At 40.3% G+C, this 14926-nt stretch overlaps 1 protein-coding gene across 1 annotated transcript in view; it reads right to left on the bottom strand.

Annotated features, from left to right (window-relative positions):
• WDR70 (WD repeat domain 70) overlaps positions 1-14926 on the bottom strand; it is a 294218-nt gene that overhangs the window by 49247 nt on the left and 230045 nt on the right. Inside the window, exons 11-12 of the mRNA XM_032851351.1 lie at positions 4339-4438; positions 1347-1431 (exon numbers count right to left, since the gene is read on the bottom strand). Coding sequence (XP_032707242.1) covers positions 1347-1431; positions 4339-4438 — 185 coding nt within the window. The remainder of the gene's footprint in view (positions 1-1346; positions 1432-4338; positions 4439-14926) is intronic.

The following is a 14926-nucleotide window of genomic DNA, read 5'->3' as shown; positions in this document are numbered from 1 at the left end:
GTAATCTTATTGAGGGCTCAACGTAAGTCAAGCACGTATATTAGTTCACTTAATCTTCACAATAATCCTATGAGGTAGATATTACTATCCCCATTTTACTAATGAGGAAATTGAGGCAGAGAGAGATTAAAGAAACCATGCCCTTGCCCAAGATCACAAAAGTAAGTGGCGCGGCTGGGATGTGAACTCAGGCAGCCTGATTCCAGAATCTGTGCTTCTTTAACTTCTACACACCCTATTTTTTAATGTAAAGGAAGTGTGGGAAAAAGTCAAGATAGACCTTGACGGAGATATAGACAAACAGACATTGTATGACTAATGTCTAAGAAGTGATAATTTTGTCCAGTTTTGGAATTATTTTTTACCACCACTAGCCACCATGCCCAAATAATTTGAGTTTTGTCAAGTCAAGGACCATGAAATGAGGAGCAGGTTGAACTGCTGGAACCTAATTGATGGCTATGATTCAAGAGCCCTTGTTATTAGAGATCTGGCCACCTGATTGTGAATAATCTAAGACATGATCCAAAGAAGTTATGCAGTTAGTATAGCTTGCAGCAGGCACAATAGCTCAAAAAATTCTCATCTCTATAAATTCATGTTTGTTTGTCCATCTATTTGTTTTAGCAGATAACTGCCATGGGCAACGGACCACACTAGAATTAATGCTCTGCTATGACACAGTTTCCTCCATTTGACGCTTCCATCCCCTTCACGCTCTCCCTGTTGGTCATTATTTAACACAGATGTGAGATTTTATTTCTAAAAAATAGAAAGTTTTATTTAGGCATCAACTGTAGGACTGAAAAGTTCAAATCCTACCTCAATTGCCTTAGAAAAACCTTTAAGTGCTTCCATTGTCAACTTAACAGAATGGAGGTAATATGGTGTTCAGCTACCTAGAGCAAGGTACTCTGACCAAGTGAAGTATACTGAATTACTGACTAGAATGATGGTAAGAAAAAATTGAGAAAATGACACGTAATAATGCTCAGGAACTATGGAAGATTGCTTTGATGGAATGGGGCTCAAATTTTAAAAGACAACAAATATGTAGGCCTACCCTCTCATTTATACATATTAAAAGAACAATTCAATCTCTTAAAATATTTTTACTACCCAAGTATACACACAGAGAGACACATGAACGTATATCATTTCAACTTCAAAAAAGTTTTATGGTCTGAAGAATGTGCAAATGAAAGGGAAAAACAAAATGCATCTTTCAAAAAACAGTTTTCAAGTACTCTTCTTGTCCCTTTTTAAGACATATGACATAAATTAAAGTGACAAAATTTTTTCTCTATTCTCTTATGTTTATCAGTTATTTAAAATATGCTACTTACATTGGGAACATGGTAGGAAGACCCGAGGCTGAAAAAAGCGGCTTATTAAATTGTCGGATGTCCCATAATTTCAGTGTATCATCACCTGATAGAGGAATGGAAAAGGAAAAAAAAAAAAGTGAATTGTGCAAAAAAACTAGTTCTAAGTTTAGAGTTTGCTAAACTTAGTATATAACTATAGGAAGGAAAGAAGGAAGGAAGGGAAAGGAAGGTGCACATAAGTGCATTTTACTGTTTAACTGGGGAGTTTGAAAGTAGCGGATGTGAGAACAGTAGAAAGATTTATGATAATGAACTGGCCTCCTAGAAATAAATTTTCAAACTGATGCAGCATCTGTGGGTTAGAAGAGCCCTGGAGACTCTGCTCTAAGGAGTGATTTTACAGCAGCTGGCAGTTCCCCTATGGTATAGTTGAACATAACCTGACTTCTAAAGAAGATATTAATTTAACAACCATCAGGACTGAAAACAGTTCAGTTCACAATAGATTCCTTCTCCCACTGGGGTGTAGATGAAGCTATCCATTAACATGAATGAGAGTGAGCCCCGGGATTCCCTTCCCTCCAGTATGACTCCACCGTGGCTATCATTCTTCGCTTTGCCGGGGAGTACAGCTTTTCCAAAAGCTCTTTAAAGTGTAATGAATATTCTTCTAAGAGTCACTTTTTTTATATTTCTAAAGGGCTACTAACTAATATTCCTGGCCATAATGAAAGCCAAAACTCATATAAGTGATGTCTTTGCTGTTCTTTTCTCCCCGGTGTCCATAGCTGAGACCTGCCTCAACCCCTTGGGTCCAATAAAGAATCAGTATCAGGTGCAAGTGAGGTGAGTGGAGATTTCAATAAAAATCTCCATTCTCTTCCAAGTGACCCTTCTTCTGAAACCCAACTTTTGGCAGGTGCACTAATCCACAACTGGCTGGACTGGGAATCTGCTTAAAATGGAAGGACTCTGTAAGACTCACCATTTTATTTTATTTTATTTTTTTGCTTTTGGTCTTAAAAAAAGATTACATATCCTCGTAATTCTCAAATAATAAGAAAACATTAATCTGCATTAAACAGTTTAGCTAACCTGACAGGTTCTGGTGCTAGCTGGAATACCTTGCAACACCTAGGGACTCTGCTGACTAGAATTCCATCTGCCATATTCTATACGTCCAGGAAGAAAAATGATAGAATAGAGCATACATGTTGTGTTGGCGACGTGTTACCCAACAGCTATTATAGGATGGAAGGGGAAGGCAAGAATTATCACCAAAATGGCTTTGACTGAAATGAGGTTAGTCGTATACTTCTAGTAATTATCAACTGGTTTGGGGCTGGCCTGTTTTAGAATCCTCTGAGAGGAATTTTCAAACAATGCTTCCCTCTTATTCTTCTCTCGTCCCCTCACTCCACATTGGAGATTTGGGTACACCATTCTAAAGCTGCAAGGGTAACTGTGAAATTTTTTTTTTTCTTAAAGATTTTATTTATTTATTTATTTGACAGACAGAGATCACAAGTAGGCAGAGAGGCAGGCAGAGAGAGAGGAGGAAGCAGGCTCCCTGCTGAGCAGAGAGCCTGATTCGGGGCTTGATCCCAGGACCCTGGGATCATGACCTGAGCCAAAGGCAGAGTCTTTAACCCACTGAGCCACCCAGGCGCCCCAATGTGAGAATTTCTAAGTGAAACATTTATCATTTGAAAAACTTCCTCAGACAATTCAGGTACACACTCTTGAGGTAAGAACCATTATTTGTAAGTAAAGAGTATATACAGTCTTAATTAAGAGTCCTCTCAGGATGCAAATAGGTTAGAACCGATAGACCAAAATACATACTTTATACAGACTCCCCCCCTCTTCCATATAGACCATAAATAGAAAATACATGTGCTTTGATGTTTTACAATTATGTAAGTGACGGTAGTTGGGATATAACAGACAAGGCTTCCTCAGAAGAAAGAGAATCTGATGCAATTCCCAAGGTACACAGACATGGAATGGCTGAACTGAGCGAAAGCCAGGCCAAATCTTTCCATCTCCTTCTCACTCCCGCTACCCTCTACACCAGAGCACATTCTTTCAGGAAAGGAACTCTTCTATGATGTTCACAGTTTAGACCCAGCACCTAGCACAATGCTTGCTCAGAGTAGTTGCTCAACATAGAGCAGTTGAGTGAGTGACTGACTGACCAAATGTAGTGTTGCTAGATTAACATGGCCTACAGAATAAAGAATAAATCCTTTATGTGATACTTAAAGCCATCTGTAATGGCTCCTACTCTACTGTTTCTTTTCCCTCCCCACAAACGGGCCTACAGGAAGATCCTCAGTCATGTCCCATACTTCCCATAATGGGAATATGAAAAATCTAAATAAAAATTACAAATGAACGTATCATTTTTTAAATAAAAAATATGATTGTAGGGTTGCCTGGCTGGCTCAGTCAGCTCATAAGCTGCCCTTTCTATTCTCTTGTATCAACACTTGGTTCATTGATGCGAGAAAGATTCAGTGAGAAAAAACCCATATTCAACCATATGAATGTGGGTAAATAGAGAACTATGAAGTTATTTAAAAACTAACATCAAAGTACACAATTTTTTTTAACTGAATTGAGGTACAGTGTTCAAACTGGAAAAAAAAATGTGAGCCAACAGAAGACTCTAAATTATAAAACAATATAGTAAGAATATAGAACATCATCTATAAAATTCCATTAAATTAGAGGCAAAGGTCATCCTTGGAGGCTCAAACTCTGATGGAATTTAAAGCTAAAATAAAAATTTAGGCAAAAAGTATATATTTTCTAAATTTTACTCAATATCGTTTAAGAAAACAATATTGCCAAGTTAGAAATGCATTTTAATGAAAAAAAAAAAAAGACTGGCAAAGGTACATTAACAAAAGGACAGATAGCTTTACTGTTAGGATATTAAAGTAACATCTGTTAATTATGATCATTTTTAAACAAAGAGACATCCAAAAGAAAGTTTTTAACCTACCTCCACGAGAGGCAAGGACATTACCATCATAGGAAAAAGTCACACAAGAAGTGTCTGTACCCGGGTCATGAGCCTGTTTATAGTGGAATTTGGGATGAACCTGTTTGAAAAACAAAGTGTTAATATCTCATCGGAATTCAAATGAGAACGTTTTTGTGGCAGGAGTATTTTACCTTATCATCTAGAAAACGATATACGTATAATATGAATTTTACTTGAATATAGTTTTCTTTATTCTGGAAAATAATTCAAAAGGTTTCTTAAAACATCCATTTGCTTTAATAATAAAAAAGAGATTAAGTCCCATTTTTTCAGACTGCCTTAGCAAGTTCTGAGCAACACAAGATTGGCACGGTATTTAGTTCTCAGAGCATAAAGTCATTGGGACCATTTCCTATGGTAAATATGAATAAAATAAAATTGAAAAATTTGAATAAAAATTACAAATGAACGTATCATTTTTTAAATTAAAAATATCATTGTAGGGTTGCCTGGCTGGCTCAGTCAGTAAAGCATGGGACTCACGATCTCAGCATTGTGAGTTCAAGCCTCATTGTATTCCTAGTATATGCCAGACACCGTGCATGTGGTTGTAGGTCTTAAAATCTCTTTAACGTGCCTGCAGGATTATGTTGCTGTGGAGCAGAAGAGGGGGAGAGCCAACCCTGACACAATGCTAATCGTACCCTACGCACTGTACCCTTTACTATCTCATCTACTCAATTCTCGCAATCACTCTACAAGTTAGGTTCTACTATTATCATCTGCGTTTTACAGATTAGGAAACAGAACCACAAAGACTTACGTACCTGAGGTAAGGCCACATAGCTCATAAGTGGTACAGCTCAGTGTTTGAACTGAAAGGCCACTCTTACACTCTACATGATACTCCTTCTCTGTTCATGTATGTTAGTAGTCTTTTTACTTCCAGTGTTGCTTCTTCACAGTTAATGACTTACAAAGGTAACTCTACTAATCTTGTCACTCAGTTATGATTCAGTAACCAGCACAGGCAAAAACTAGGGAGTCGATTATCTCAGCTCCACCAGGCTGGGTAATTCCAGTGACTGGACAAGGGACACGGCTGGTGACACAGCATGGAGGTCTCTCCTGGGAGCCACAGGGATAGGAATACAAGTGACTCCATCTCTTTCAGTCTTACATCAACCCTAACAAGAATGAGTCACAAAATGAAGCTCATGTCCGTTAGCCTCACATCAATACCCCCGGCCCCCCCGTCTGTGAGCTTTCTACCTAAAAGCTTCCAGTAATGAGGAGCACCTCATTATCTCACAAAAGCAGGCTGAGGTTTGTTTTCGTTTTTGTTTTTAATAATTTGTGTATCTTGAGTTTAATTTGTCCTCTCTCTTCCTCTGATAGTCTTAGAAATTTGTATTAAACATGTTGCTCATGCTTCCACCTTTCATGGGTACAAATAATTAACTGATTCAACTTCTCTTTTAATTGGGCATCAACTGTATGAAAGATACAAGGTTAAACAGGGAAACACAAATGTGCCAAGATAAACACAGCTTTTCTCCTTAGAGAGTTGACAGTCCCCTGAAGGAATACATAAGTGACAAGCATAAGTGACAAGTGGTATGATGGGGACATGAGGAGTAATAAGCGAGCACTGAAGAGAGATGCCTAATCCAAACCTGAGAACGGGGGGAGGGGGACAGAAAGAAATCCTGAGACCCAGTGGATGAAAACACGAGTTAGCAGATGACTGAGGAGGACGCAGAGGTAACAATGAATATTCCAGTCACAGGGTACTGTGTTGTAGTAGGAAGAATTCCGACCCCCATGACCTCCATTTCCTGGTGTCATGTCACTCTACATGGCAAAGGGAATGCTGCAGGTATAACTAAGGTTACTAACTTTGAAGGTAAACCTTCAAAGAAGGAGATCATCCTGGATTACCCAGGTGGGGCTGAAGTAGTCACATGAGACGGGGAAAGCAGAACTTTCTCCTGGCTGAGGACAGAAGAAAAAGCTGCAGAGACATGACAGAGAGTAAATAAGAGACTGGAAGTGTTGGACATGCCACTGTTGACTCTAAAGATATGTCAGGGACATGGGGATCTGAATGTTGCCAATAACCAGTGCGTCTGAAGGAGGATCCTGAGACCCTGAGGAGAGCCACCGCCTTGGCCAACAGTTTGATTTTAGCTTGATCAGACCCTAAGAAGAGAACTCACCACACCATGCCAGACATCTTACCTACAGAAACTGTGAAATAATAAATTGGGTGATTTTTTTTTTTAAGGCACTAAATAGTGTAATTTGTTAAGAAGCAATGGAAAGCTAACGTGCATAAAGGTAAAGGAGCTAGCCGCGTTCAAAGAACTAAAAGAAGCTAACCGCGACTGGAGGGGAAGGAGAGGTGGGGGGATGGTGTGAGCAGGGCCTCGATCACAGTGAGCTTTATAGGCCATGTTAAGGGCTTAGATTTTATCCTGAAGGCAAAAGGGAGCTGCTTAATGGTGATTACTCAGAGGAGAACGTGACTAGGTTTGCTTATTTTTAAAAAGATCATTCTGGGCACATGAGGAGAATAGTCTGGGAGTATTTTGATCCTCAGAGAAATGAAACTCTGCTACCAAACTCAATTAGGAAAATCTGCCACTTGGTCATGTTTTATCAAGTTATCAATGACTAAATTCTCAATAGAACTTCTGGGGGCGCCTGGGTGGCTCAGTTGTTAAGTGTCTGCCTTCAGCTTAGGTCATGATCCCACGGTCCTGGGATCAAACCCTGCACCGTGCTCCCTGCTCAGCAGGAAGCCCGCTTCTCCCTCTCCCACTCCCCCTGCTTGTGTTCCCTCTCTCACTGTGTCAAATAAATAAATAAAAACTTAAAAAATAAAAAAATAAATAGAACTTCTGAAAGATACCGTATTGGTAGCAGCTTACCAAAAAGTCTATACTTACATTTGGCCTCTCAGTGAAATTAACTTAGTTTTTTGTTTATTTGTTTTAAATGTTTTGCTTATTTTTAATGCTCATTAATATATATACACATATACATAGAAGGAAGACCAGTCATTTCAGAACCGGTAAAGCAGTGCAGGATAGTAAAACTGGGCCAGGACCAGGAGACAGAAAATCTAGACTTCGTTCAATAAAAACTAGCAGTGCAGCTGGGGACAAATTAGTCTCTCCAGATCACTAGTCTGCCCGCTATAAAATAAATGGATTGCACCAGATGACTTCTAGGGTCACGGACAGCTCTGTGATTCTTAAGGAAAAAACAAAAACTAGTGTATATAGTATTTTATACTTCAACAAACTGATCAGTATGTACTTATTAATAGGACAAAACAGATTTTGAATGCCAACATTTGAACACATAAATGTACACATACACATAGATGTGTGTATATAAACATATAGCAGTAAAATGGGATAAAAAACCTTAAAAGGTATAGAATCCAAAGGAACCATATCATTTAATCTTCAGCGTGAGCCCCACGGCAAGCAGGTTTCTCCCTGTGATTGTCTAATTCTCATCCTTGTTGCTCAGAGAAGGGTGAGATGAGCCTGCGAATCTGCTGTTCCCTAGGTGGGTCTTGCTTCCACTTTTCACTTCCCTGAGAGGGGCTCTAGGGTTTAAAGGCATACAGCCACCTGGTACTCAAGCAAAGAGAAAGCACTGTTTCAGAACTTAAGATTCTACTGGATCTAACTGGCGAGATGGAACTGTAATACAGGAACTGATGGAAATAAGCGACTGTGACAACAGGTCATTTTGCTTTAATCTAGTAAGAAAGAACTTTACCAAATATTCATCTGCCCCACTTTTATGTCTCCTCTTTTAGGTACTACTTTATTTAAAGGGTCACTATATTGGAGGTTGGGTGTTTTGAAATTTTTACAATTCACTATTTATAGGGCAAAACGTGTGAATATACACCACAAAACTCCCCCCCATCTTTCTGACTCCCGTGGTTCCTGCTGCCATAGTAATTCACATGTCAGTGCAACAGTCTTTTAGAGCAACAAACGGCCACATATTAAAAATTAAGATTTCAAGAGAGATTGCACTCAAAATAATCTAAGTCATTTCCTCTTTTAAAAGGACCCAATAAAATAAAAAAGCAAAATGTCCTCACTTCCGATGAACAGTTCACAGATTTCATGTCAAAAGGGCTCTCCAATTATTAACTTCACTTTAACCAATAACAAACGTTTATTCTAATGAAATAAAATGAGAACCAGGGGTGATCTTAAACTTGCATAAAATAGATGACAAACACACTTATGCTCTGGAAACAGCATCAACCCGACTAAAAACACTTCTGGCATAACTTGGGAAATCTAAAACCGCGACTTCTCCTTTAACTGATTTTATGATCATCCCAAGCGAAGAACATTGTTCTTCAGGGAAGATGAGATTATTAACTCCTTTATATAGGTTTCCTATTCTTAGGAGGGCCTTCGGTTATGATTTGGAGAGTATCAAGTCTCAGATTCATAGTGATGGAAAACACAAGCACAAATGCTGGCGTTTTAAGGGCCCTCTCCTGAGATCGTACCATACAAACTCCAATTGGTAAAACTGTCCCTCGATCCTTTCTTAGCAGATGGCCAGGAGCCTCTGGCAGCACAGAACATGTTACCTCACAAGCAAGATCAGTCCATTTCTGGGTGGCTCTAACTGGGAACACTTTTCTTAAACTGGGTCCAAGACTCCTTCCTAGAATTCCAATATCTACGTATGACTCCTGGTCCCATCTTCCGTGACTGTGCTAATTCCAGCTTTTCTTCTCCAACACAGTCTGCCAAATTCTCATAGAAAAATATGATGTCTTCCACAAAGTCTTAAATATACCATTCCCCAAATCCTAAACATAATCCAAACATTCTGAGATGTAACCGATGGTCAGTGAGTTGACATCCCCGGGCTGCCTAGATCACAGTATCTTTATTGTTCTATGTGTGTCGATCAATGCAAGAAGAATGACAGCCCTCAAAATGATCAAAATATGTTTTGTAACTAATAGAGACAGTGGAATAAACTATTTTAAATGAGGGAATTTAAATGAATTGCTGGGCTGAAAATAGAGGAAAATTTAACGGAAAGAATATTGGTCCTACAGCCAAGCTGATTTCACCTAAATTTTCAGCCTGTTACATTTTAGTTTGACCCTGGCCAAACTGCTTAATCTTTCTGTTTCTCAGTTTGTTAATTTTTAAAATAACACACTGTACACATCTTCCCACCCCTCCCCTTCTCCTCAACTCCCAAAGACACGGAGTTACGTTTGACTTTCTAATCCCTGCCTTAGGTCAATACCACACATTCATTAACTCTGTAGTAGGAACCTCTTTTCAGAAAGTTGCTGGCACGCAGCTGTGTTACCAGAATACAAATCCCAAGAGCAAGATGAAGCAAATGCAGGGCTCCCTAACTGATGAAGGATACTAACATTTGACTGTCCTCTCAAATCTGTTTCTAGGACCCCCTCAATAGATAAAAAATTTCTTTCTCCTTGGGGACCTAGTTTCAATAACCAAGCAACTCTACATGTGCAATCACACGTTAGAGTTACCTATTACACCAGGATAAAAATACGCCAGGATTTTTTTTAAATGGCAAGAGTAAGAACAGAATAAATACTGGTCTAGACTGAACATAATTCGCTCCTGTCTCTCTGATTCTGTAGTAAGGAGAATGAAGAGAATATGTACAAAACAACAGAAACTGTCATATGAGCATGATTTGCCATTCCCTACTGCCACGAAGCCTTCATTTTAGTGAGGAGAAAGGGACAGTAATGCCTCTCCAACTGATGCTGTGGTATTCAGATTAATACAGTGTGTAAAAATATGACATCATGATAAAAAGCACAGACGATGCAGCCAGACTGACGAGCTCAAATCCAGGCTTCACCACTTACCATCTGAACGATCTTGGGTGAACTAATTTCCCTATGCCCCCCTCTGCCATCTATTAAATGAAAATAATAATAATATCCACGTCAGCTGTTGGGAAAATTTTATGAATTGATGCAAGCACGGCACAAGTCTTTGCAATACAACTTTGCTGTTCTTTTCATCAAGATGTGCTGTTTTCTTCTCAAACCCTGGGTTCTGGGTATGGACATGTGACTTCCTTGGGCATACAGGTCATGCAGCCGTGAAAATGTGCCTGTCACATCTCCCAGGGTAAAAACCGTAACTGACTGCCATGCCCCCTGCCTCTGTAACTCGGCCAGGCTTTCCAAGGACCGTTCCCAGCCAATCTGCATGAAACTTTCTTGACATTGTGCTACAGTCTAAGAGTTTTTCTGCATGGCCCTCTATTTTCTTTTCTTTCACTACAACAGTTTTATTGAGATATAATTCACATACCATGGAATTTGTCTACCTAAAGTATGCAGTTCACTGATTTTAGTATTTCCAGAGAGTTGGGCAGCCATAATTTAAGTACGTTTCCATCACCCCCAGAAAGAAACCCTATACACATTAGCAATCACTGCCCATTTCCCTCCGAACTCCTCAGCCCCAAGCAACTGCTATTGTAGTTTGTCTCTGTGTATTTGTCTATCTGCACACTTCATCTAAATGAAATTACACAATGAGCTATCTTTTGTGACCAGCTTCTTTCACTTACGTTTCTGAGGTTCATCCACAGTGTAGATATGTATCAGTAGTTCATTTCTTTTTATTACCAAATAAAATATTCCATTGTATAAATATATCACATTCTATTTATTCACTCATCCACAGATAAACATTTAATGCTTCTTTCTTTCCTTTCACAGAGGTGTGACCCGCATCATGCTCTCTTTCCAGACTTCACAGACTCCCTACCCATTACCCCCTTCAGTCCTGCCCCAGTAAATATCACATGTTTAATCCTGATCTTGGTGTCTGTTTTCAGAGGACCCAGACTACACAAGTGCTGCTATGAGGGATCCAACATCAGGGTGAGATAGGAATGTGGGACTGGCTCATTCATCTCCTGACAGATAGAGAAGACATTGTTCTAAGTGGACTATGAGGTGCAGATACACTCTAGTGCTTGGTACTAGTTCAAGTGCTACAGATTTCACTGGACGTGACCTGGGAACACTTCCTGGTATAGGGGAATGTCCTTGTGGGTACAATGTTTTAGGCATTTAAAAGATATGGGAGGCACAATGCCTACAGAAATAATGGTGTTGGCTGGCTACAGCTAAGTTGTACTGATACCCTACAGAGGGATAATGAGAAACTGAGGGCCATTAACAGTTAAGAGACGATGTGGGAGAACCAGAGGGCTGACTTCAGTACTTCTTGAAGAGGCCCTCATCTCCTGCAGTAGAAGAACGGACAGAGCTGAGCAATAGACAAAAGTGATCTGGTAGTTAGATTTATAGAGCTCCGGGGACATTTAAATTCTCAACCAAGGCAGGTCTGTTGTTCTAAGGTCAGGGTTCTAACTGGGAAAACCTAAGACCCTGAAACATAAGGATAGGATATCTGGATGGATGTCCTTAGAACGCTGGATCTACAGATGCCCTTGGAACACTCACAGCTTAGAGTGGTGGCCACTCTTGCCCTAGGAAGAGCTAGAACTTTGTTTGTGTTGGAAAATGCTACAACCGCCCCTCCCCCATGAGGACCTTCCCCTACCTCCTCCTCTCCTGGCTTCTAGACTAATAACTAGGATTGAATCCCAGGATGACTCAGCCGGGGCAGGGTGGGAGGTGTGGGGGGCTGTTGCAGTGGCTGAAAGGAGAAAAGAGATTACACACCAAGAGAACGCAAGAATTAGCTAGCAGCTACTGGGACAAATTAGCTAGCAGCTACTGGAAGGAGCCATGACGTGTCTTGAGTTTAAAGTGTGATGATGTTTAATCAATGGGGCTTTGATGTAAGACTAGATAAGCAGGATTCCTTGATTTTGGCATGGGGAGGTGAGGATTTTTGGAAAAGGAACCCAGGATATGGGGTAAACAAGCTGCTAGGGGCCTAGAAGCTGTTGGGAGGCCTAGAAAAGTGATGGCCAATGTTGAATAAAATAAAAACACCCTGATTGTCCCAGCAGAGGATATAAAAAGGCCTAGGGAAATGGGCATACTGGAATGGATATATTATGTCAGGCCGGAGAAAACAGATTATTATTTTTCATGGGAGAGCCCAGAAGAACCACCATTTACAGGGAACATCAGCAAGCACAGGGGAGAGAGCCAGCATCACTGAGAAGTTCAATGGAAGCTCTCCTCTGCAGCCCAGGGCTAATGTCACAGAGCTAGACCATTAAAATTAACAGGGATGATGAGGCCCAAATTAATAACAGCCAGGTGGTAGTGCTTAATTACTAGAAGTCAAAAGGTTGCGATTACTATAACATAAAGCATAATGACTGGCAAAGTCAGAGAGGCAGGCAAGGGGGCTTGATGTGCAGGGAGTTATGGAGAAGGTTGACAGAACACAGCATTCCTAGGGACAGAAGGGATGGGCAGACAACAGAGGTAATGCTTGATCTCTACCATCAAAAAGAGAGATGTACGGAGGAGGAGGAGGCTGAAGGTGGTCACCTCAATAAAAAGTCATGACCCCTTGTTCTAGTCCCATATCTAAGCCTATTTTCAGATCAGGAGCCTACCGACTACAGAGGTAGCCAGATTCCTAAGAAAAAGGACAATGCTACTCAGTGGAGCAATAATTCTCCTAGTCCTTCCACAAAGGGACTGCTGACTACAGACTTAATGGAGTAGTAGTCCCAATTGTAGCTCCTGTGATGAATGACTGGTCATAGCTAGAGCAGATTAATAAAGCCTTATGGTGATTCTGGCAAAAGGACTTCCCACTGGCCTGGCCAATGCTTTCTTAGAACTGTGCTGCTGTCTGAGATTCTTCCTAGCCAACGCCAAATCCCCCCTTCCCTCCCTCTTTCTTTCATAGGAGTCGGACCTGTGTCACCATCTGGTACTCTCTAGCCTCCTCATCTGGCTCCCCCACTCACTTTTTCCCTTGTAGGAGTTTTGGCAATAGATCTCTTATACATCTAAGGCTGCCTTAGCATCTGCTTCTTGGAGAAGCCTAACCGAGGACACTAGCAAACAAGACACAAGCAGAAAACTGTAAAGGCATATACATTGGGACTTGTGCTCTTGCTGTTTTTGGAACCCAGTCATCTTGTAAAAAAGCACGGACTAGCTTCCTGGATGATCAGAGACATGCCCAGTCATCCCCATAGCACCAGCTGACATGTGGGTGAGGACATCCTAGACCATCCAGCTGTTAGTTAACAGTAGATGCAACAGAGAACGCAGGAGAAATCAGCCCCGCCATTTCAGACCAGAAGTATTGCCCAACTGACCCACAGGACAGTGAGAAACAAGAAATGTCTGTTGTTGGAGTTACTAAGTTTTAGAGTAGTTTGTTAGGCTAGCAAAAGGTAACTAATATAACATAAAGGATGTGGACAGTACCTGACAGATAGTAAACATCACATGTGTTTGGCATTGTTTTAAGTCAGATGATACTACAGGAGCATAACTTTTTAAAGAAGGCTGATTCTCTACCTCGGCATGCTACCAAATAATATCCATCATAAACCAGTCCTGAAATCCAGTATTTAAAATTTATTCAACTTTATCATGTGTTGTACTTTACATGATCACTGTGCTCCTCTTTTGCCTTTCTGCACCTGCCTGTGAGAGCAAGAATTCTCTCTAGCAATGTTTCTTAATCCTTGCTGTGGTCGCTTGGAATCGCCCGTCTCTAGGTGGTTGTAGTGGTTGTAGTCTGGTTCCAACCAGTTGCAGCCATTCTTGTATAGAATCTTGGGACTCCGAATAAGAGGATTCCAGCAGACAATATTGCAGTGAGAGAAGAGAATGCTTAGGAACAGCTCATTCTTCAAGGATTTGAAAGGGAGGACTGTAAGTTGCTTTTCCTTATTGTACTAGATAAAAGCTCTTTCCCCACATTTCCAATCCTTTCTTTCAAGAAGGTCAGCCTCAGATTCCTTCTTTCCCAGACACATCTGAACTCCAAGAACGCCAATGAGTTTTAGAACAGTATAATATGTTATACATCACATATCATGGTGCTTGTAAGAGGAACAGACTTAATAAATACAGCAAATGAAACTCAGAACTTTTGAGGATGTTTCAAGGGAATAATATATTTCATACTAAGTTGACAATTTTCCAAGTTTCTAACTTTTTTTAAGAAGATAATTATGCTCCAGCCAAGATGTTTTTTCCCTTCCCTCATTCCTTCCTTCTTTCCCGCCCTCCCTTCCTCTGAATTTAAAGCCAAAAGACAGTAATAATCTGACAAAGGTTTCTGAAAAGTCTATTCATCATCCCCCATAAAATAAAAGTGTGAAAATGAAACTTTCAGAATCCACATTTACAGTGGGAACCACATTTACCGAGGACCTATTATACACACAACAATGAGATACATAAATGAAGAGACCACATGGAATGTTCTTCAAACGATTTGCAAGTTGGAAAAGGGAGAGACACACATAGACCTCTTATTCTTCCATAAAACATTTACTGCGTCAACTACAAGCCAGGTTTAGAGGGCACGAAGATGACTAGGATCTGGCCTCTGCCTTTAATGGGGAAACTTACAAG

Source organism: Lontra canadensis, unplaced genomic scaffold, assembly GCF_010015895.1.
Source record: "Lontra canadensis isolate GAN:19392208 unplaced genomic scaffold, GSC_riverotter_1.0 scaffold5, whole genome shotgun sequence".
Taxonomy (NCBI): domain Eukaryota; kingdom Metazoa; phylum Chordata; class Mammalia; order Carnivora; family Mustelidae; genus Lontra; species Lontra canadensis.
The sequence above is the reverse complement of the archived record's forward strand: the minus strand, read 5'-3'. Positions and strand labels throughout refer to the sequence as shown.